General features: G+C 37.4%; 2 protein-coding genes across 2 annotated transcripts; both read right to left on the reverse strand.

The window, feature by feature from the left end:
- Positions 1–5,486: 5,486 nt before the first annotated feature.
- On the reverse strand, positions 5,487–6,875 carry LOC126776622 (chymotrypsin-2-like). The gene is made up of 2 exons (XM_050499273.1): positions 6,008–6,875; positions 5,487–5,542 (listed from the first exon to the last, which is right to left on the reverse strand). The coding sequence occupies exons 1-2, from the start codon at positions 6,873–6,875 to the stop codon at positions 5,487–5,489; spliced, it is 924 nt and encodes a 307-aa protein (XP_050355230.1).
- A 2,592-nt stretch (positions 6,876–9,467) lies between these two features.
- LOC126776346 (src substrate cortactin) lies at positions 9,468–23,588 on the reverse strand. The gene is made up of 12 exons (XM_050498804.1): positions 23,375–23,588; positions 22,397–22,536; positions 20,259–20,345; positions 19,754–19,863; positions 18,996–19,150; positions 18,403–18,568; positions 14,902–15,023; positions 14,515–14,688; positions 14,186–14,254; positions 13,464–13,769; positions 12,928–13,098; positions 9,468–12,332 (listed from the first exon to the last, which is right to left on the reverse strand). The coding sequence occupies exons 2-12, from the start codon at positions 22,534–22,536 to the stop codon at positions 12,249–12,251; spliced, it is 1,584 nt and encodes a 527-aa protein (XP_050354761.1). The 5' UTR covers positions 23,375–23,588; the 3' UTR covers positions 9,468–12,248.
- Between the last annotated feature and the right edge of the window lie 184 nt (positions 23,589–23,772).

Below are 23,772 nucleotides of genomic sequence, written 5' to 3' on the forward strand. Positions count from 1 at the left end.
CCCAAGATCGGGATGGTTGGCGTTCTATGGGGGAGGCTTTCGTCCAGCAGTGGACGGCAAAAGGCTGAAAAAAAAAATACTTTACTGAAATAAAGAACATTATTTTTTGTAAAGTAACAAAACATTATCCAAGAAAGTTTTGGAGCGTTATTCGCCACGCTATTCCAATGCGGGTTGGCGGATACACATGTGGCGGATTTTTATTCGACAAATAGTTTTACTCCATATTGATGGAAAATTCTAATGATGAGATGAATTTTCAAATACTGAGTCATATTAAAACACTTGTCTAGATTAGACTATAAAAATATTATAAAACTTTAATAACTGTAAAACTTTTTAACATTCTCATAATAATTCTGTAACTCATAAGCTTCGTACTAATTAAACCCACTAAAACACTCGACTTTTATAAACGTTGGTAAGCGGGTAATTTAAATAATGCTGTCTTTTTCTTTTGAATATCAAATCGATAATTTTAGAAAGAGCGAAATTAGTGTTTAACTAGGCCGTTAAGGAATGTTTATAAGATTGATTATAATTAAATAAGAACATTATATAACTTAGGAAGTTATAACAATAAAATATTTAAAATTCTCATAGCAGTTCTGTATCTCATAAACTTCATACAAATTAATTGTTTGTTTGCTCACAAAATAACTGGATATGAACAGAATAACTTTAAAATTGCATTACAGCGGACCTAATGCATAATAATCGCGTTTAATTTAATTCAAACTGAAACTAATTTAAATTAACAAACAAGACATGTTCTGAGTTATTTTAGAAACCTTTTAACAATTTACAATTTTGTAAGCATCACAGCAGCAAGCTAGCTACACATCCCGGCTTCCCACGGATATAATAAGATTCTAGATAAAACGTATGTATTAATGGACAAACAGTCAAAATAAATGTTTATTTTTTGGTCCAAGAGCCTTCATCAAAATCGGACGAATGATTTAAGAGCGCATTGAGCCAAACGAACATTTTTTTTTTCATTCATCATTTATTCATATTTTTTAGGAAGACTAGTTGTTTTTTTACGATTAGAATTCTTCGGAATGGATTCAGCTCTGCTCTGCCAACTCAATATCGTTCTGGATAATTTAGAAAAAAAAACAAATAGTCAAGGATTTCTACGCGAACAATATACTGCGAACAATAACGAAATTATAAGCAACGCTTATATATACTATTATGTTTTTAAAGTTTTATATTATATAAGATTTTTTTTTCATATATCTTGTTGCGCTCTTTATATACATACTATAATCTTTTTAACTAAATTTCTTTAGCTCGCTCTTACGACTCCCACGCATTGAAATGTTCTAGGGTCTAATTAAATAAATACAAATTCAAAAGTTTTTTTATGTAATTTGCTTAATGTTTTTTTATTATCACACGTTTTATTTTAATGATATAGCATAAGCAAGGACAAATGAGAGTGCCAGCCAATACTGCGTATATGCATGCGAAAAGTTTTCTAGCTGAGATGAACGATGTCGATGTCACCGCCTAACTGTGACATCAATTCAATCGCGCACAAAGAAATTTGGGAACTCCTTTCTTTGTCGCACTTCCAAAAAATGGAATTCCTTACCAGCTCACGTGTTCCCCTCCTTTTACAATCCGGGCTACTTCAAACGAGGCGTGAAGAGGCATCTTGCGGGCCGGCAAGGCGGGGACGGCTAGTACAGAACATTCTTCCCGATTGTACTGGCCGTCGTCGCGTTTGGACTCTACTACCACTTAACATCAGATTGAGTAGAGACATTTTCCATCCAGGCGCATATAAAAAAATTTGAAACCTAGAATTCGTGTAAATTAGCGTTTTCAATTTTATTATTTATGTATAGTTTTTATTGAATAGATGCGATAGAGCTAGTCTATGTGGAGAATGGCCATCGTAACGTAATGGCTTGGATTTCAGTACTCTGTCCCGATAATGCTATTATTTTTTATATAATTAATATCTTTATGAAATTATGATGAATTATTTATCCGAATTTTAAAGCACATCCCAGTTCATTCAATAAACATTTTTTATCTGTTGTAAAGCGTAATTAATTTAATCTATATCAATACCTTATATAAAGTAAATAAAACTTTACCGAAGCTTTTTCACTCAACTCCTATCAGCTCTCGATATCAAGCTGTCATGATTCCATTAGGATGTTTAACAACATTAAATTATTATCACGTTTTCATAATAATTTCAGATAAACGTAGTGTAACGTGTACGTCAATACTCATAATTGTATATACTTATTAATAAGAACATTAAAAATATAACACGATGTTGCCAGTTACAATTTAAATTTGTATTAGGTACATAAAGTTTGTAAATTTACTTGAATCGCGCTCAAAGAAGTTTCATTTTAGGAAACGGTTTTATATTATGATGTCTTATGAAAGGTTTTCTGACTACGCAGGATCTAATGTATGTCGTGTCAAACACATTGCACTCTCTATTTCCTTACTCTTATTGTTCGATGAAACGTCAACCTCAGATAAAATCAGACACATTAACAACTGCTTTCGAAGACTGCTACTGAAAAGTTCTTGCCAAAAAACCAAAAAGTTAATTAATTTTTTTTAACCTGCCCCGCGGATTCAAACCCTCCTCGATGACGACCTCAAGGTCAGCATCGTTATAAACTAGCCAACCTACAAACAAAAATTTTAACAACGATTTTAACTTTACATTATTTGCACCGTCATATTATTGAACCAATAAATTTTATTGCCTTCGACATGCATTTTCGACATCGGAATTTTCGATACTTTATTACATATATTTTAATATTAAACATTCTATTACTATGAAAAAATTTCGTTATGAAATCGAGATTCGAATCGAAAATTATAAAATTCCAGATTTTAAATATGTAGTGATATCAGAAGATCTGTAAGTGGATTAAAGGTTGCAATTATAGATCGAATAAGAAAATTCAAACAGGTTGAATAATGATGTGAATATTAGAAAATTAATTTAAAAAATTAAATAATGCTGTGAACATTACTCGTTGGTTTTTTTTTTTTTATCGGAGTACATATGAAATCAGCCCCTTGCCCTTCAAAGCGTTATCGGGAGAGAGTACTGAAATACAAGCCATTATGTACAAGCCACTATGTTACGATGACCATTCTCCACAAAGACTAGTTAACTGCACAATTGATATTATAATTCTCAAGTGCGCAAATACATTAGCACTCCTTCCTTTACAGTCATATCCGATAGGAAGGCGATTCGATGATGGAAGGAATTCGCAGGGACAACTTCTTCTTGAGAAAAGAAACCAAGAACTATTACTGGCATGGATTTATGTCCAAGGCCTGGAGATATAAGGTACCTAATCGAACACTAAAATTAGTTAATTTTAACCAAATATTGCGAAGTCGAAACCAGACATAGCACCACTAAGTTTTTATATGCTAATTCATCTCATGATCGTAAAACTTTGTCAATCTGCATTTCACATTGGAACAGCGTAGGGGAAGTTCTTAATCTTGACTTCAAGGCTGTTGTTTTACGTTTTAAACCAGGACGACTTAGTTACGTGGCTATTTGGGCGGAGCATGTTAACTGTTGATGATAAATGATAAGCTTCAACATTAATCTTTGATGCTGCTTTGAGAAAAACTTTCGACTTTTAAAATTGGAGTATATTCGGGAGTGACCTTTAATTAAATTTTTTGTCTCGGGAGGGGCTGAGCATTAGTCGCCATTTTGGAAAACGATTTTTTGCAAATATCTCATAAAAGATGTATCAACTCCACTGGGATTATTTTCATATCCAATGAAAATATTCGCTCTGTATCTCTGAGAATACAGATAATCATTTCGGAGTTTTAGTTAAATTCACCCATAGTGTACTATCGTACACGACAATTAAACATGAATCAATTATTGGAATATTTTCCATTAATTCATTCATGTTTAATCACAATTAATATAAAATAGGTATGTTAGTTTTATACTATTTTATTAGGATTTTTTGTAGTGCGAATTTGCGTAATATTGACACAGGTCTAAGAACAATAAAAATTATTTTAAAAAAAGTTTTTAAATGTTTTTTTTTGTTATCTCATAATTTAATCTAAATAAAATAAATCTAATAAACAAAAAAAAATCACGTACGTGTAAAATATTATTTTCTTCTCGTATTTAGTTGTACTAAAGTGATATATATTTTACACGTGTTATCACATAAGATAAAAAGACACGAGGGAGATTTATCAGGGGTTATGTGTAATATTAAACAATCGTTAACACATGACTTGACGTGTCCATCAGCATGCCGTTCCGACTCACATTCATCTTTATACAAAAATATTCAATTCAATTTATTTGTAATAACGTTTGTTATTTGTATTTAAGTAAGTATTTATATTCAACGGACATGGAATACATTAAAATTTATAAATAAATAAACGACACACTTATCTACACGATGAAAGCCCTTACTATATTTGTAAACTCCATTCAATTTATTTTAAAAATGATCTTGAAGGAACTTGTTCATCTTAAGTCTAATATATGTAAAGCATTCACAAATTTCGATTTACTTGTGAGTGGTTACTTATAGTTTAGTTTACATACATTTCTATGTATTAAAGTTTCATTAATGATTTAATCATGTTTTTTTCCAGTAGGTGGTAATAAGGTGTTATTGTAAGACTAAATCGTATACGCATTTTAATGCCGCAATAAACAAGCAATTAGTTATGAGATTGCATTATGAGATCCATCTAGATTGCTGGATCTCGTGTAGGAACTAACTTATTGTATGTACTTATACAAATTTGTATTAAAAAAGGAAACAATCTAACCACTGACTTTCTTGCCGCTTCTTATCGCTAGTATCTAAATTCCGAACCAGTAGCGCTTGACGAATCGGAATCGGAAATCGGAGAAGAACCGGCCGAAAAAGTTCAAATTACATAGTGTAAAAAAAAGAAATAGTAGGTACATACTTGTTTGGCCACAAAAGAAACGAGATCACGGGTTCTAGTCCGTGTAAACACCACTGATTTTTCAAATACTTAATTTGTCTTTATAATTGTATGCATTGCAATAACGTCGATAAGCTTCAAATCTTTGTCTGTAAAAGTGGTGGCATTTGCCCAGCATTGGGACATTATAGTCTGTTATATTTTTATTTCCACTAATAGAGTTGTATCTACGTTTCAGGTTTAACGAAAAAATAAGTGAGGGTTCAAAACGCATTACTTTTTATACTACCCCAAAGATTTGTTGTTTAATATCATGAAATTCAATCCTTTTTTCTTGAGCCTAATATAATATGATAAATAATAATATTAATATACTGAAATCTCATTCTGTTGAACCATGGCTCGGTGTTCATTTAATATGAATTTATATTGATAACTCAACAAACGATAGTTATTAAAACGGCACTTATGTTTTCATGTGCTTAATTGCATCATCGACGGCGAAGAAAAATATCTATAGAAAAGTTTCACACGAAACGCGATCTGCATTGGAACACAGCGAGCAAGAGAGGTCTTTGCCCAGCTGTGGGACGATTACAGTTACTCATAATACTACACGACGTCAATTACTTAAGTCGTCGCAATATAATTCATAGCTTTAATAAAGGAATGTAATTAACATTCATTCCGCGTCTTTCAAATGCAAAACATACTTCGTACAAAACTATAAGTTCGTTTTTACTGATCTCCATAAACCTAATATTATTTAATTTATGTCAGAGATAGATATGAAAAAAACATGTTTAATTATAGTCCATTAGAATGGGCTGACATATTATTTACGAAGGCAGTTTATTTATCAAACGGCTCCCAAAAGAATACAAAGAAAAGATTTTCCTTATAATTTTTTTTAATATGAAAATTAAGAGTAATGGAAAAAGAGATTATTTTTATTCATTTTGATACTTATGTTAAAGAAACAACAGATATATTAAAAACATTATTGTATTATATATCAAATACATAAATCCATAAAATAATTTTGAGCTCGTATTTGTTTCGATCCAGTCGTGATATTCAGATATTCTGGTGTATAGAGTCGTTTTGTCAAAATTCTTGCCGCTAACCACACCAACTAGTAAATCCCTATCTGGTTTTTCCACGGGATCCACTGTACCTTTACAAGCTAGAGGTCCCCCAGAATCGCCCCGCGATACATCCGTCAAAGCTGAATCCGAACAAATAAAGGTATTCATATTCATTTCCCAAATCATTGAGCAACGCGATTTCGGTATCGTGTTAATTCGTGCCAGGAGTAATACCGGCGAAATTTTATCCCGGCTGCTATAACCTATTCTACCAAAACCCGCAGACACGCATGACCTTGGATAATCTATGCTCCTCACGGCCGTTATAACGTAATCTATGTAGGTCGTAAATATCCACTCCTCATTAACGAACACAAGGGCTATATCGTGTTTCGGGAAATGGTATTGATTGTGCAATACAACCTTTTGTAATTTCCTCCATTGTCTGATATAATTCGTTTCTGTTTCACCGGAATGAGTTAGGTCATTGCGTAGGCTGCCGGCGACAACGCGTAGGACGTGAGGGCTTTTTGCGTAGTAGAAATTTTTACCTTCAAAGCAATGCGCTGCAGTTAGAACTTTGATTTCGCTTATAATGCTACCACCACAAAGGTTTTTCCAAATTATCCTCCCTTCTCCGATCTTGCGTAATGGTTCTTTAATGGATACCATGTATGGAAGTCGTCCGCTCGGTGCTATTTCTCCATTCACGATAGTTGGTTTCACGTAATAATTTGAATATTTCAACGTTGTTATCACTCTGCGGTCTGGCTCACATGTTGAGAGTATTATTAGAGTAAAATCGATAATTATTAATTTGGTTATCATTCGGAAAATTCTATAAGGACTACATAGGAAATTTATTTAGTATTAGCGAGTAGGTACATAATGACAATAACCGTCATGGACATGACAAATTACGTTCCGAAAAATGTTCCTACACGAACGAAATATCATTCATATATTATGTACGATATAAAATATTAAATTTTCAACTAAAAGGATTTTAAAAAAAATATCTAAATAATTAAATTTCTCGACCCGTATTTGGTAGTGTAATTAGCGCTCTGGTGGAATGACAAGCCATTTTTTGTGAGGTATACATGAATGATATTACGAATGTATGATATCACATAAATATTGATTTTAATATTCACTCAACTATTCTTCAGTATATCAAGTATATCAATATTATTGATAATTTTACTTGTAGAATATTTCATTTCATTGTTGTATGATCAATTGTTTTTGATTTTGCGTAATTCCCAAGTACAGACCAGCTGAAACCCAGTACCGTGCCTCAACTCAGTTATACTGAGCTGAATCTTTTTGATTGAATCACACAAAATTATACGTGAAAACTGTCTTTATTTCTTTATACAACGGCGTTGCAGAAATCTTCATACTAAAATACAGCACAAAATAACAATGAATTTCTAAATATTATTCAATAATACAAAAATAATAATTAAAAAACCTTCTTGTTCTTTTTCGATAAATAGTTTTTACCACTCTGTAATATATAGTTTAGTCAGTTTACGGACGAATACTTTGTAGTAGAATAGGAGTGATTTTTTTTCTAGTAATTGCGTAGTAAATAAAATAAAATCTGAGTAGAAAATTACTTAAAATTTTCAAGGTTATTAGTTTATAAATTTAGAAATTACGCATCAAGGAAAGAGGTTAGTTAATAAATGAGGTGATCGTCGAAGTAAATTGAGACAAACGACAAAGCGTCTGTAATCAAAGCGCAGGCCGGCTATTACGTTTGGCTAATAACTGAGCAGTAACTTACGAAATCGGACGGTGATTTTACCGAACCAAAAGCAAACATTATCATGTCTAACCGTATTCATTATTTGCAGACTTTTTCGTAACAATTTTTAAATAAAAAACAGTGAGTGAAAAAGTGTAATAGTTTTTAAATACGTTTTTGTAACATTACATGTGATTCTAATAAAATGTTTGGATAATTTTCGTATACTTTGGTTTATATTTTATAGATTTCTGGGAACTTTTAGAGGATATGCGTGCGCATTAAGCGCCCATAGTTATTCGGTATAAAAATATGTGGATCATTAAAAAATACATTTTATATTTATATTTTATCATACATACATACATTTAAATATTTGATAAAAAATTATAAACAAAGCATATAGCTTCTCAGCATAAAATGATTTCGAACAAAAGCTTCGAGTTATTATTATTTGTTAATTTTAAAGCAGGATTTAAACGCCATTTTATTTATTACTACATAATATAATTTACGCATATATACGTATAGGCTATTGACGTGGTTGAACGAACGTGTTGCGATATTACATCACATTTATATACTACTTATTATTCTTCAAGTACACATTCAGCATTCGGTTTCATATTGTAATATATAAAATAGACTTTACGGTTTTAAGGGGGTGGGGCAGAAGTTAGGTTAGTACATATGTTATGTCCTTTTCTTTTCATGTCGCAGAAGAAGGCTGCGGAGCGGGACCGTGAGAACAGTGCTTCCGCTGACCCGCTTCGCCGAAGAAGACCGGGGAGAAGACGTAAGCGCTATGCAAACTTTCTCCTCCCGCCGTAAGTGTCGCCGGGGCTAGGGGATCTCTGTACCCTAAAAACCCCTTAAAATTTGGAGGCCTGCAGAGGCGGGCCGACCGTCGGGACGGTAGTATGCGCAAGCGATCCCGTGTTGTCCCCCGAAAAGACTGTGTGGGTACCGCTGGTTTTTTAGTGGGTATTCCGGCACCATCAGCGTCGGCGAGCCCCTCATACCCCCTCACTTCATGTGAGGGAAACGCGTAAATGCGTTTTTCCAGCGAAAACAAAAAAAAATGACCTTTACCCATCACAACGTGTGTGCAATACTCATGATGATCAGTTGTGTAGTTAAGAAGTGAATTACTATTAATATATAAAAAAATGTGTTTATAATTAATCTCGTGCTTGACAGTGAAGGAAAACATCGTGAGGAAACCTGCATGAGTCTAATTTCATTGAAAATCTGCCACATGTGTATTCTACCAATCCGCATTGGAGCAGTGTAGTGGAATAAGCTCCAAACCTCCTCAAAAGGGAGAGGAAGCCTTAGCCCAGCAGTGGGACAAAAACAGGCTGTTACTGTACTGTATATAAAAAAATGGTGAGCGTGCCAAGGAACTTACGAGAGAACATGTGAGCTCATGTACCGATCTCACGCACACATTGACGCAATTCTTACGCTGACGTCATCTGCCGCTTGACCTCTTACACTCAATAGTCTGACGCTCAAAGTCTCAGTAGCATCATATACCAAGCGCTAGTTACACAACAATATTATAATATCTTGGCTCTATTGATGCATTTATTAAATTTTACATGAAGGCTTATGTAAATCTATGAATTAAAAATACACAGGTAAAAAAATATTAAATAAAATAAATTGAAACATTTTATTAATTAATTTATATTATATAAAATGTTTAAAACATCCTTAACTTTCACAATAGAATAATTTGTTCATAAAATACTTACAATTAGGCAATACACTCATCGTTAATTCCATACATTGAGGTTACATGTCATCATATGTGTCGTTAGCTTTAACGATATTCGCTTATTCTAAAAATCGAATATACAGAAATGTCAAAAAAAAAACTATTTATAAATAGAAATATATAATCTGTTTCAAAAATAAATATATAAAAAAATCAAAGTACATTTTTCCTTTAAAGAAAACTTTATTTATTTATCTGGTATTTATAGCAATATTTTTTATATATAAGCACGGGTTGTATATAAATTTAATGTTTATATGTATGATTTGATTGATTTTTATATATAATTTGTTAGAAATATTGTTTTTTTTTTATTATTATATTGAAACAGATTATACAACTTAATAATTAAAGGAATGATATAAATCAAAATGATGAAATTTATTGTATTCATTACAATTCCTAAGTTTCTGTTATTAATATCAAGACATTTTAGCTTTATTTATAATTACAAAAAAAATATATATAGAAAAATTATTATTCGATTTTTTCATTAGTATAATAAAACCTCTTTAAATGTTACCTTATTCTTCGTTAAAATATAGTTTAGAATACATTTATTCATTTAAGAAATGCTTTACTATATACAGGCAGTATATTCACAACACTAATTTGTTTATCTAAAAGCATACGATATTAATTAATTTATCTATAAATGAATGAATGAACGAAAAGATTTTTTTGTTTATAATTTGTCTAATAACATGAATGATGAATGAACGACTTACGAATATTTATTTCTTGAATTCAACATTTTATTTTTTGGCTAACATTAGCAATGAATGAACGAATTATGCCATTGAACACATTAAATCGAAATAATTCATTCATCTAAAACGATGCGTGTATGAAATAGTTTTTTAGACTTGTTAAGCGTACTTCTAAGTTTTAAGCTATTGGCATTGAGCGTTCGTTCTAAATCCAAGATGACGTCAAATAAATGACAAGATATTAAAGAAAGGATCTATATATTGGTAGAAATAAGTTTTTCAATCATTTTATGTCATTATTAATAATTCGATTTTAATTAAACTATTTTCGAAGACAACAAGATATAAGGTATAATGCATTAACATTTCCAGTATGCGTATAAATTTTCTTGTCCTATTCACGTTAGTATATTTTAAAAATAATTACATTTTTAATTTTATCATATCATATACATTAAAATGTATCTAGAAAATATAATATCTAGAAAAATAATTTTCATCTACGCCTGCGATAAGATTCTATTTTTCGTTTTATATTAAAATGTCATCAACATACTACAAGACTAGCTTCTTCTAATATCGTCTATACGTACGTCCATTTTCTGATTCAAATTCAAAGTTAGAATAATTTGAATTTAATCTTAATGGTGATTGGTGGATGATAACTCGTCAGCCGACCAATCAGCGTTTAGTATTTAGTCAGATAATTAAATCGAATTTCGAACATAATTTCAGAAACTGACGTTTGAGGAAATACTAAATTGCATTGATAAAATTATGCTCATAGGAAATCCTTCCTTAATAAACCTGCCGTTATATATATATACATACTTTGTATGTACAAGGAGGTATGTATGTAGCTGATCACGTAACAGGCGACCAATGAGCGTTTAGAAGATCCATATTAATGAAATTTCTTTTTGTTTATTTTTGGCTTTACAATGCCGATATCTGAACGTTGATTGGTGAACGACACTTATGACGCGATAACCGACCAATAAGCGTTCAGTATTTAGTCGCATTAATAAAATCTAATGACTGATTAAAGTAATACAAAATTTTACTATATTGCCAAGATAAATAGATAAATATATATATATATATATATATATATTGTCGAATATATATGTGTAAAGACCATACCTTGATGTAAGTGTGACATCAATTCACAATATTATATAGATAATAAAAAGCTAAGAATATAAATATACAATAAAACCTGTAAACCTTGTTTACTATATTATGTATATTCTAAGTTTTTTTCTTCTAAAAATGTATAATATAGAGAACACTATTAAAAAAAAGGATCCTTTGATATTACATCAGTTAAAACAACGTTAGCTTGAAAGAGAAAAGCAATAAGAATTATCGTTAAATACACTCATTAATGCAAAGAAATATCGCTCCTATTCATATATCATTATAGTCCATTTTCAAAATGTATGTCTTATTAAGAATATTTTCTAATTAATTTCGGTTGAATCGACTAACGTCTGGTTAACATAACAAACGATTCGTTTTGCTCACCGATGGTATAATTATCTATAAGCAACGTTATGTCCTCAATAATTAAAAAACGATTACTTATGTGCGATAAACGTTCGTTAAATATAGAAACCGGGCTAAGTTACATTAAAACGAATATCAATCTCAATATATTTGATCTTGTTCAACATCGCATTAGCATATTTCATATTATTTTTCATAATCCTTAGTCTTAATATTTCTACATTCATTAACTATTTAATTTCAACACATATTTTAGAAATCGATTTAAATATGAAATAGTTTAAACGTATGTCGAACTAAAATTCATAATCACGTGATGTTAATATGACTCGATTAAAAAAAAATTGATGACGAAAACCTGATTATTAAGACAAAATTATAAACAAATCGTGAACGTATAATATATTTATACAGTCGAATGAAAGGAATGTGAACGAATGAAGTTACTTGTCCTGCAGCTGTACGTAGTTGGCGGGGAACAGTCCGTACGCGCCCTTACACAACCCTTGCCACCAACCTTCGTCGATCTGAAAAGCGTGCAATTCATTAATACAAATTCCGTAAATACAATACAAATATATAATAATAAGATTGTAAAATGTCAGAAAGTTATTTTATTAACTAGCAACATTGACTTTAATAACTATAACAGTTAAAAGATACATGTATCAAAATGGCGTACCACTGTAAGTCGATTTACGTCATTTTACGAGTGAGATACGAAGTGTGTTCTTTCAGTAAAGCATTGTTCATCAAAAATGTGTTTATATGTGTTTTTTATATTAATATAAACGTGCAGTGCGCACATGTTTAGTTATATTCTCCTTTATCAAAAATATTTTTGAATTTATAAATGGCGGCTTATGTCCTCATCTCAATCGTACACTATTCGTATTTATAGCACCCTTTAATGAAAGAGAAAAGGCTTTGCGAATATAAATCAGTATATATATATATATATTGAAAATTTTTCTAGTTAAGGGGGCAAAGTTTTGTAAACACAAAACAAATTACTTGAATGGATAAAACATACATATGTTGATTGATGACTAGAAAAAATTTAATCAACAAAAAAACATCTTAATAATTGAAATTATGCATGAGATTGTATGAGAAACTCACCATGACGATGTTGGTGATGAGGTCGTCGGGGTCGAAGGAGATCTCGTCGGCGGCGGCGGCCTGGTAGTCGTACAGCGCGCGCGCCGTGTAGCCGTCCTCGTCCTCCCCCTCCGCCTCCGCCTCCCCCTCCCAGCCCACCGGCGACACCACGATGGTGGGCTGCCGCGCGCCCTGCGCACACTCGCTGTACTGCGCGCACTGCGCTCGTGCGCTTCACGAGCCCCAGTGGCATGGCCTTCTTAACACGGGAGGGGCCTTTGCCCAACGGTTAGATTTTACTTTTAACATTTGCTTCCTAAAATTAATCTGTATTAATAATTCGTTTCGTAATGGGCGGTATAAGAAACATAGCGAGGAGACCAGCATTTGTCGACACCCTGGACCAGCTGTATAAGCTCGAAGCCTTCTCGTTAAAGAGGCCTTCGCATGATGGTGGAACGACATCACCCGGATGTTGTTCTTACTTTAAACACTGTTTTACTAACACACATAACACGAATACTAACAATATTACTTTATTATATAGAACTACTCACTTCTTCTTTCTCCTTAATTTCTTCTTCTTTCGGTTCTCCGACTAAAGTGACATCCGGTAAGTTGACCTGCTTCACTTCCGCTGGTTGGATATTTGGTTCTACTGCTGTCGACGGCACGATGACTTGTTCTTCAGTCTTCTTGTCTGCGGGTGCGTTTGTAGTTGTGATTGCCTTCGTGTTTGTCGGCATGACTTTTGTTGCGTTTGTCGGTATGGTTGTTGCCTTTGTCGGTGTGATTGTTGCGTTTCCTGTTGCGCTCGTTTGTTCCTCCGGTTCGTCTGTTTCTTTCGCCACGCGTTCTTTTTCCTTTATATAAATAAAAATAACTTTTCTCAGTATACGCATTTTTCCGCATAATCCTTAAAATTTAGACCTTAGTAATTTAACTATTATAAGTTAAAAACATACAGACAAAGATACACACACGTTGTTTTGAAAACGAATATTAAAAAAAAATTTAAAAAACACACACAGGTGGGAACACAGTTGAAACCTCATAATCCGATTGGATGGCATTTCGACACGATAAGAAATAATTGAGGCGCATGACTAACGGCTTTACGCGTTTGTCTCTCTTCTCTCTCTCTTACGTCTTGCCAAATTGCGGATTCCTATTGAGGATTTCTCTACAGGAAAACAACCTAGGTACCCAGGACAGTAGGGTTTGCAAACGTAATCATCTAATTTACATATATAATAGAATTTTTTAAGTAAAGGCTCACCTTCTCCGAGAGACTTTTGTCCAACTGCTGCCTCTCTTGTCGTATCCGTTGAACCGATTGTAGCGCCTCCTATAATATATTTTTATGTAAAAACAACTAAGTATTATAAAGTGTTATATAAATACTTATAAATTTCGTTACAACAACTGGAAGGTCTACTACCGTTCCAATATAGATAAATTTTGAATCATTTTCCTCATATTTTTTTGTTTCGGAATATAACAAGCGTAAAATGGAACGTATAAAACGTCACCGCACTTTTTCTATGCAAGAAGACTATAAGCGACAGCAATATTACAAACACATATATTTTCTAAATCATATAGGACCTGCTCCTTCTCCTTTGCCATGTTCTCAAACTTGGCGCGGATCGACGAAGGTTTCGCGGCCCCGATGTCCGGGCGCTGCTTGGCGTACGCGGTGCCGACTTTCTCCACTTCGTCGAAGCCGTGCGCGCACTTGTCCACCCGGTCGGTCTCGACGCCGAACTTACCGCCGAAGCCCTGAACGGAACGCGTCCATTAGTATTGAGAGGCAGAGCGGTCGCCACACCCCGCTGGAGGGCTCCGCGCGGGCCCGTCCGGGTGGACACCGACCACTCGTCAGATATTCTGCCGCTAAGAAGCAAACAAACAAAGCAAACGTTGCGTTTCGGTTTGGAGGGCAAATGAGCCAGCGTAACTACGGGCACAGGAGACGTGCCCCCCGGTACTCGCCCGCTTGTGGTCGGTCTGGCTGGCGTGCGCGCGCGGCGCGGCCCGCTCGTCCCAGCCCAGCGCGCTGGCGTCCTGCCGGTCGCTCTGCACGCCGAACTTGCCGCCGAACCCCACCGAGTGGTCTGCGGGCGGACGGCTCGGCTGAGACTACGTACTGGAATACATGTAGAGCGCGGAGCCGATTCGCAGGGGACACCATAGTGGGTGTCCCTGTGAATCTGAGGTCTGTCGGGGGACATGCCTTCCGCGCATTGAATGCGTCACATGCGGTCCAACTGACTTTATGTACAATGGGCTGCATAGATGTAATTGCAAAGTTTACTAGTAAAAATAGGACAATCACTAAGAAAAATGTCGTTTTTTATCACTCTAAGGACCTACCGAGATGACATAAACAAGAATTAATAGAATAATCAATTGTTAAAGTTGATCAATCACATGTGATGTGAAAATTTGTAACATTGATCTATTATGAACCAGTAACAGCCTGTTAATATCCCACTGCTGGGCTAAGGCCTCCTCTCCCTTTTTGGGGAGAAGGTTTGGAGCTTATTCCACCACGCTACTCCAATGCGGGTTGGTGGAATACACATGTGGCAGAATTTCGATGAAATTAGACACATGCAGGTTTCCTCACGATGTTTTCCTTCACCGAAAAGGACGAGATGAATTATAAACAGAAATTAAGCACATGAAAATTCAGAGGTGCTTGCCCGGGTTTGAACCCACGTTCATCGGTTAAGATTCACGCGTTCTTACCACTGGGCCATCTCGACTCTACTATGAATATCTTAAACTAAAATAATGTCTCTGCTATTCATCACGAAATAATCACAAATAATTTTATACATTAAATATACAGTAATTATACAGTAAATAATAATATAATTTAATTAACAAATATGTTATAGATAAATATATTGCCATAAGACCACATTAATTCAGCAAAAAAGTGCTTTTAAGCTTGTCGAAGCGTCATATAGTATCAGAATCACTGAACAATCAATATTAAAAGTTTATTTGCTTTTAATTATTAACAAACATAAATAAAAATAAAATCAAATATTATAAAATAACATTAATATAGCTAATTTAAATTTTATTAATTGCTTTATTGAATATTTAATGTTTTTATTAAATATTTAATTTAATATTTTGACTATACTTCTATTTGTGGTATTTTATTTTTAAACAACGTAAGAAATATATCGATAATATTATGAAAAATTGCTTACGATTCCCTAGATATCTCTAAATCTGTATGCCTTGAGTGACCGTAGTCCACAGTGGATGGCCCCGCCCACTTTATGCATGTGTTCTATAAGGTATTTTTGTTTTACTTTTTCAATGGGTGTGAAAAGTTTTTAAACTAGCTCGCGGTGGTCCCAGCCGGCGGCGCAGGCGTCCTGGCGGTGGCCTGTCACCGTGCAGACGGTCACTCACCGGTCTGCGAGCGGTGCGCGGCGGCGGGCTCGCGGTGGTCCCAGCCGGCGGCGCAGGCGTCCTGGCGGTGGCCTGTCACCGTGCAGACGGTCACTCACCGGTCTGCGAGCGGTGCGCGGCGGCGGGCTCGCGGTGGTCCCAGCCGGCGGCGCAGGCGTCCTGGCGGTGGCCTGTCACCGTGCAGACGGTCACTCACCGGTCTGCGAGCGGTGCGCGGCGGCGGGCTCGCGGTGGTCCCAGCCGGCGGCGCAGGCGTCCTGGCGGTGGCCTGTCACCGTGCAGACGGTCACTCACCGGTCTGCGAGCGGTGCGCGGCGGCGGGCTCGCGGTGGTCCCAGCCGGCGGCGCAGGCGTCCTGGCGGTGGCCTGTCACCGTGCAGACGGTCACTCACCGGTCTGCGAGCGGTGCGCGGCGGCGGGCTCGCGGTGGTCCCAGCCGGCGGCGCAGGCGTCCTGGCGGTGGCCTGTCACCGTGCAGACGGTCACTCACCGGTCTGCGAGCGGTGCGCGGCGGCGGGCTCGCGGTGGTCCCAGCCGGCGGCGCAGGCGTCCTGGCGGTGGCCTGTCACCGTGCAGACGGTCACTCACCGGTCTGCGAGCGGTGCGCGGCGGCGGGCTCGCGGTGGTCCCAGCCGGCGGCGCAGGCGTCCTGGCGGTGGCCTGTCACCGTGCAGACGGTCACTCACCGGTCTGCGAGCGGTGCGCGGCGGCGGGCTCGCGGTGGTCCCAGCCGGCGGCGCAGGCGTCCTGGCGGTGGCCTGTCACCGTGCAGACGGTCACTCACCGGTCTGCGAGCGGTGCGCGGCGGCGGGCTCGCGGTGGTCCCAGCCGGCGGCGCAGGCGTCCTGGCGGTGGCCTGTCACCGTGCAGACGGTCACTCACCGGTCTGCGAGCGGTGCGCGGCGGCGGGCTCGCGGTGGTCCCAGCCGGCGGCGCAGGCGTCCTGGCGGTGGCCTGTCACCGTGCAGACGGTCACTCACCGGTCTGCGAGCGGTGCGCGGCGGCGGGCTCGCGGTGGTCCCAGCCGGCGGCGCAGGCGTCCTGGCGGTGGCCTGTCACCGTGCAGACGGTCACTCACCGGTCTGCGAGCGGTGCGCGGCGGCGGGCTCGCGGTGGTCCCAGCCGGCGGCGCAGGCGTCCTGGCGGTGGCCTGTCACCGTGCAGACGGTCACTCACCGGTCTGCGAGCGGTGCGCGGCGGCGGGCTCGCGGTGGTCCCAGCCGGCGGCGCAGGCGTCCTGGCGGTGGCCTGTCACCGTGCAGACGGTCACTCACCGGTCTGCGAGCGGTGCGCGGCGGCGGGCTCGCGGTGGTCCCAGCCGGCGGCGCAGGCGTCCTGGCGGTGGCCTGTCACCGTGCAGACGGTCACTCACCGGTCTGCGAGCGGTGCGCGGCGGCGGGCTCGCGGTGGTCCCAGCCGGCGGCGCAGGCGTCCTGGCGGTGGCCTGTCACCGTGCAGACGGTCACTCACCGGTCTGCGAGCGGTGCGCGGCGGCGGGCTCGCGGTGGTCCCAGCCGGCGGCGCAGGCGTCCTGGCGGTGGCCTGTCACCGTGCAGACGGTCACTCACCGGTCTGCGAGCGGTGCGCGGCGGCGGGCTCGCGGTGGTCCCAGCCGGCGGCGCAGGCGTCCTGGCGGTGGCCTGTCACCGTGCAGACGGTCACTCACCGGTCTGCGAGCGGTGCGCGGCGGCGGGCTCGCGGTGGTCCCAGCCGGCGGCGCAGGCGTCCTGGCGGTGGCCTGTCACCGTGCAGACGGTCACTCACCGGTCTGCGAGCGGTGCGCGGCGGCGGGCTCGCGGTGGTCCCAGCCGGCGGCGCAGGCGTCCTGGCGGTGGCCTGTCACCGTGCAGACGGTCACTCACCGGTCTGCGAGCGGTGCGCGGCGGCGGGCTCGCGGTGGTCCCAGCCGGCGGCGCAGGCGTCCTGGCGGTGGCCTGTCACCGTGCAGACGGTCACTCACCGGTCTGCGAGCGGTGCGCGGCGGCGGGCTCGCGGTGGTCCCAGCCGGCGGCGCAGGCGTCCTGGCGGTGGCCTGTCACCGTGCAGACGGTCACTCACCGGTCTGCGAGCGGTGCGCGGCGGCGGGCTCGCGGTGGTCCCAGCCGGCGGCGCAGGCGTCCTGGCGGTCGGCCTGCACGCCGAACTTCCCGCCGAAGCCCACCGAGTAGTCCTTCTGCGACGGGTGCTTCTCCACCTGCTCCTTGTGCTCCCAGCCCGCCGCGCTCTGTTCCGACCCACGTGTTCACTATCTCACTTATACCATTCTGGATACTGAGACTGATGAACTCAAAGGCAAACTAAATTGTTATTAAATTTCAATTTTGGTAATCTAATATACAAAAATTTACTAAATGTAATATTAATATTATATACGCCGATGTAATACCGGGGGATCAAACGGGTAATGAAACAAGGAAGTGCTTGCCGCTAAAATATATTTGATCATTTTATTATAATCACTTCCGTTCTAGCTAATCTAGATAGCGCGATTCAGAAATGTGACAGTTTTAATCAGCGCCATCTATCGCTACCGAGTAGTAATATACGCCATTATACGAATATAATGTTATTGAATGAGTAAATAAACTCGCAAAAGGCACACCGAACCATCTAATCTTTCCCTATTTACGTATAGATATCTGTATACTCACTTTGTCGACCCGGTCCGCCTGCACGCCGAACTTCCCGCCGAAGCCCTTCGCGTAGTCCGACTGCGACGCGTGCTTCTCAACTTTACCGACGTAATCGTGTCCCACGGCACTGGCGTCCATTCTATCCGTCTGCACACCAAATTTACCACCGAAACCTATGATATAAAAAAATACATTTTATTTTATTTATTTTTTACGAATAACTAAAATTACAATACTTTAAAGGAATGTTCAATTCATTCAAAATTTATGTTCAAAAGGAAAAAATCAAATTTGTTGGCCCTTTAACTTTATCATAAATACGCGTTTTGTAATTTCAAGTCAATGGGACCCGTTAAGATTGGTCAGACTTTTTTATCAAATAGGAAATGAGCTGATGACCTTCGAACGCCTGAACAGATCTTCAAAATTTATAGCTTCGAACAATCTCGATCATATCAGGATTTCAAATAGGATAAACCCCATCACAATCGAATTATTCGTTTGAGAGCTACGACGCCACAAACACACATATAAACAAGTTAAAGTTTTTACATTGAATATAACTTTATAAGTATTTGACGTATTAAATTTTTTTTTTTTTGGAAAATGTAAAAAAATTATTTCCAACCAATAATTATATTTTTTTAAACTCGTAACTTTTAGTAAATAATAATTATTCTTTTAATACACTTCGTGTATTTAATTCTTTTAATATTATTATTGTGTATCATGTATCATGTACAATATTTTTTAAATGTTTTTTAAGCATATTGTACCTTGTGCGTAATCTTTCTGCGAAACGTGTTTCTCCGTTTTGCCGACGTAATCGTGACCGACGGCCGACTTGTCCATTCTGTCTTGCTGGACGCCAAATTTACCTCCATATCTAAAATAGAAAATAATTTACGAATATTACTTCGAACAATATTATATACGTCAGAATAAATCGTGACGTAATATTCTTTGCTTTGGAACTCAATACGTAACCAATTATATAAAAAACTAATTGACCTAATTGATGATACTTTTCGATAGAATAGACATTCCAGAATCGATTATTATTAATTGTTAAATTAAAAACGCATTTAACAACCACTGTAATGTTATTAAATGGCGATTCCCAAGGTCTTGTCAGAACCTTCATTTACACAAGTATATTAATTCTATTATTTATTTAATAAAGATTGCTTTTAATCAATTTATTCATTCTATAATAAAGTAACTATATTACTATAAACTAACAAAAAAAAATTGATTTCGTTTTTCTTTTGAATAACTTACCCATATGATGATTTTGGACCATCTTCGTATTGTTTCTGTTTCGCTTGCTTATCTGCTTCAAACACCTCCTCCCTGAGCTTAGCCATGCTGTTTGAAATAACGATATATGTATATATACGTATCTGGATATTACTGGTCAATACTGGTTAGTACATTTTACAAGTTCATGTATAAAATATATTTAAATGTCATTACAGAAAATTGAAACAAAAAAATACTATATATAAAAATTTAAGTAATAGCATGTAAATGTCCCACGTCAAAGTGTTCAGTGGTGCTTGCCTCGGTTTGAACCCGCAATCATCAATAAGATTCATGCGTTCGAACCACTGGGCGATCTCGGCTTTTATTAATATACATTTGGATGAGAGGAAAATTAGTCAATGTGCTGAAATGCAATATCGTCTGCATAAGAGAACCGTTTACTGGTGGTAAAATATCATACAGTATACTGGTTTCTATACTATCTACGAGATCGTCGAGATGGCCCAGTGGTAAGAACGCGTGAATCTTAGCCGATGAACGTGGGTTCAAACCCAGGCAAGCATCACTGAATTTTCATGTGCTTAATTTCTGTTTATAATTCATCTCGTGCTTTTCGGTGAAGGAAAACATCGTGAGGAAACCTGCATGTGAAATTGTGCCACATGTGTATTATACCAACCCGCATTGGAGCAGCGTGGTGGAAGAAGCTCCAAACCTTCTCCTCAAAAAGGGAGAGGAGGCCTTAGCCCAACAGTGGGACATTCACAGGCTGTTACTGATACTATCTACTCTCATAATCAGAAACGACGACGAGTGACCAGTGAGAATCGAGGAGTTCAGGCGCTGGACCATCGGCGATACGTACGATTCCGAATTTCAGGATACTACTGAGAATTCGTCAACAAAGAAAACTCACTCGGTATAAAGTTAATACTTACCCAGAATATCGTTAGCATATTTTATAATGTAATTATATTAAAAAAAAATGTACACAAAGACAATCGTAATATATTTACATTTAATGTACATAAATATTACGAAAACAATAAAAAGGTGATTGCAAATTTGTATTGGGTCGGCCGTATTCATGTTTATCATTATAAACCCACACAATTTCCTCTTGGTCATTATTCAGTTTGGCTTGGTGAATGCACTATTGATATAATGAAATATGTAAATGACTAATTTATAACTTCCAATGTTTAATGTGTTATTTAAGATATTTTATATTTTCAGTAATCTATCTATATAAATAAATTTTTTATCTGCTTGTCTTCTATCAATACATGTTTGTTAGATCTGTATGCAATCGACCGACAAATGTTGTCGGATCGCAGTGACACCTAAGTAGGTTTTTGTGAACACATCTTCAAAGTATTCTTTTATAGAATCAACTTAACAGATATTTTTTTTACAGAATAGGTCTGTTGGACGAGCAAATGGGCCACCTGATGTGTAAGAGGTCAACACCGTCCATAGACATTGGCATTGTAAGATATGTTAACCATTGCTTACATCACCAATGCACCACCAACCTTGGAAACTAAGATGTTACGTGCCTTGTGCCTGTACATTTACAATTACACTTGCTCATTTACCTGTTTTGCGGTATGATCGGATGAGTGGATGTTACCTACCCAGACGAGTTTGCACAAAGCTCTACCACCATTATATATACATAATATGAGATGTATCATCGCAAGCTGCATTGTAATTAGTCATCACATAACTTGACTTCGTCAATTCAAATAGAATACTTTTGATATAAAAATAAGCTGGGGCAATTATTATGTTGATATTATTATACAATAATAATGTATTCATGTTTTTTCACAAATTTAAGTTATAGCGGCCACAGAATGGTCAAATTTGCAAGGTATATTATAGTGCAAAAACTTTATATTTCTAATTTTTCATTCAAATCCATTGTTTAATTGGAAAGAAAACTTAAACAACCAGAAAGTTTTATGTGATTTCTAAAGCACAGGAGTTTTAAACTGACAACTGTTATTTTACTTGGAATTCAACCCAGGACCTTGATACCTGCAGACACATAAACTAGCCACTATTCCATTGAGACAATTACATATGTTATTGTAATTATATTAATATTTTTTTATGTTATCAATACTTATTTTAAGCTGTCAACTTACTCAATAGCCTCTACATGTCTTCCCCCAGGACCCCACCGTTGTTCTTGTTCTGTCACATCATTAACAAAGTCAGGATCTGTCTCCCAGTCATCTGCTTCTGCCAGAGCCGGAGCTGTCACGTCAGTCGCAGCTTTCCACATCTAACAATTCCGTTTAGAAATGAAATATTATATACCTAATATATATATAATGTACAAAAAAAGTCCTTTGCGTTTTAAATGTATATATTTTAATGGGCTATAGCTACTGAATTATAAATATTTTATTTTTTTTATTTTATATAAATAATTATTATAAATACATGTGAAACTTATATATAAATAAATACGAAAATATATAAATAAATATAATAGTATAAACAATGGAAGGTGTGTCGGCCAGTTTTCAGTTTAACTTAAAATGTCAATATACATTGTGTTCTTACATGTGTGATTTTAATGTTATAAGTACATATTCAACCACATCTGTGTACCATGTGTTATAACAAAAACAAAAATAGATAGATTGAACTCAAATATCATGCATTGTGGATGAAGATATATCCAATAGCTGGGCAAAAACAAAGCAAAAATAATTGATCCTACATATGCTTGTTTCTTCACAATGTCTTGCTATACAGCACAGCCCAATTCTACTTCGGATGGATGATAAATCTGATAATTATATAAATATTAACTATTTGAAAATGAATACAGTCATTATTTTCACATAGATATATATTTTAATTAAAAATACTAAGTCTCTCTATCATATCTTAATTGTTCGGACTTATATCGAAACTTATCGTAATGGAATGAGATAGTATTTAAATTATATAAAAATAAGGAATTTGTAATCGTAGTTTCCATAAATGTATTGCTATTTTTTTTCCAAAGACGAATTTCAATAGCAATATTTACTACCATAAAGTAGTGAATGTCGTGTTGTAACTACGTGTAAAATAGAAATTGTAAATTATTTTATGAAAAACTGACTTACCTTATTCGTTAGCCGGTTACGATATAACTAGATCAGAAATTTATAAAGCTAAATTTACACAACACCATGGACCATTAAAAGCGCAAACCTCTTCAACGTTAATGTAATAAAACAAAGTTATGTTAACTTTAATCAAAAAGGGGCTGGGTTTGCTTACAATAAGGACAATAATTTACAACATTGAGCAAATCAAAGATGCGTCACTTACTGAAACTTCAAATTTATCAGTAATGACATATTGATATTGGTTGGAGGATTCTGACTTTGACAAACGAAGTGACAAGGCTTGAAGTCTAATGATTTTGTCTATGGTAGGTTACAGGTGAAGTGGGAAAATTAAAAGAAAAAAATGAAATTGAACAATTTAAATATATTTATATTCTTAAAACAATATCTTT

Source organism: Nymphalis io, chromosome 20, assembly GCF_905147045.1.
Source record: "Nymphalis io chromosome 20, ilAglIoxx1.1, whole genome shotgun sequence".
Taxonomy (NCBI): Eukaryota; Metazoa; Arthropoda; class Insecta; order Lepidoptera; family Nymphalidae; genus Nymphalis; species Nymphalis io.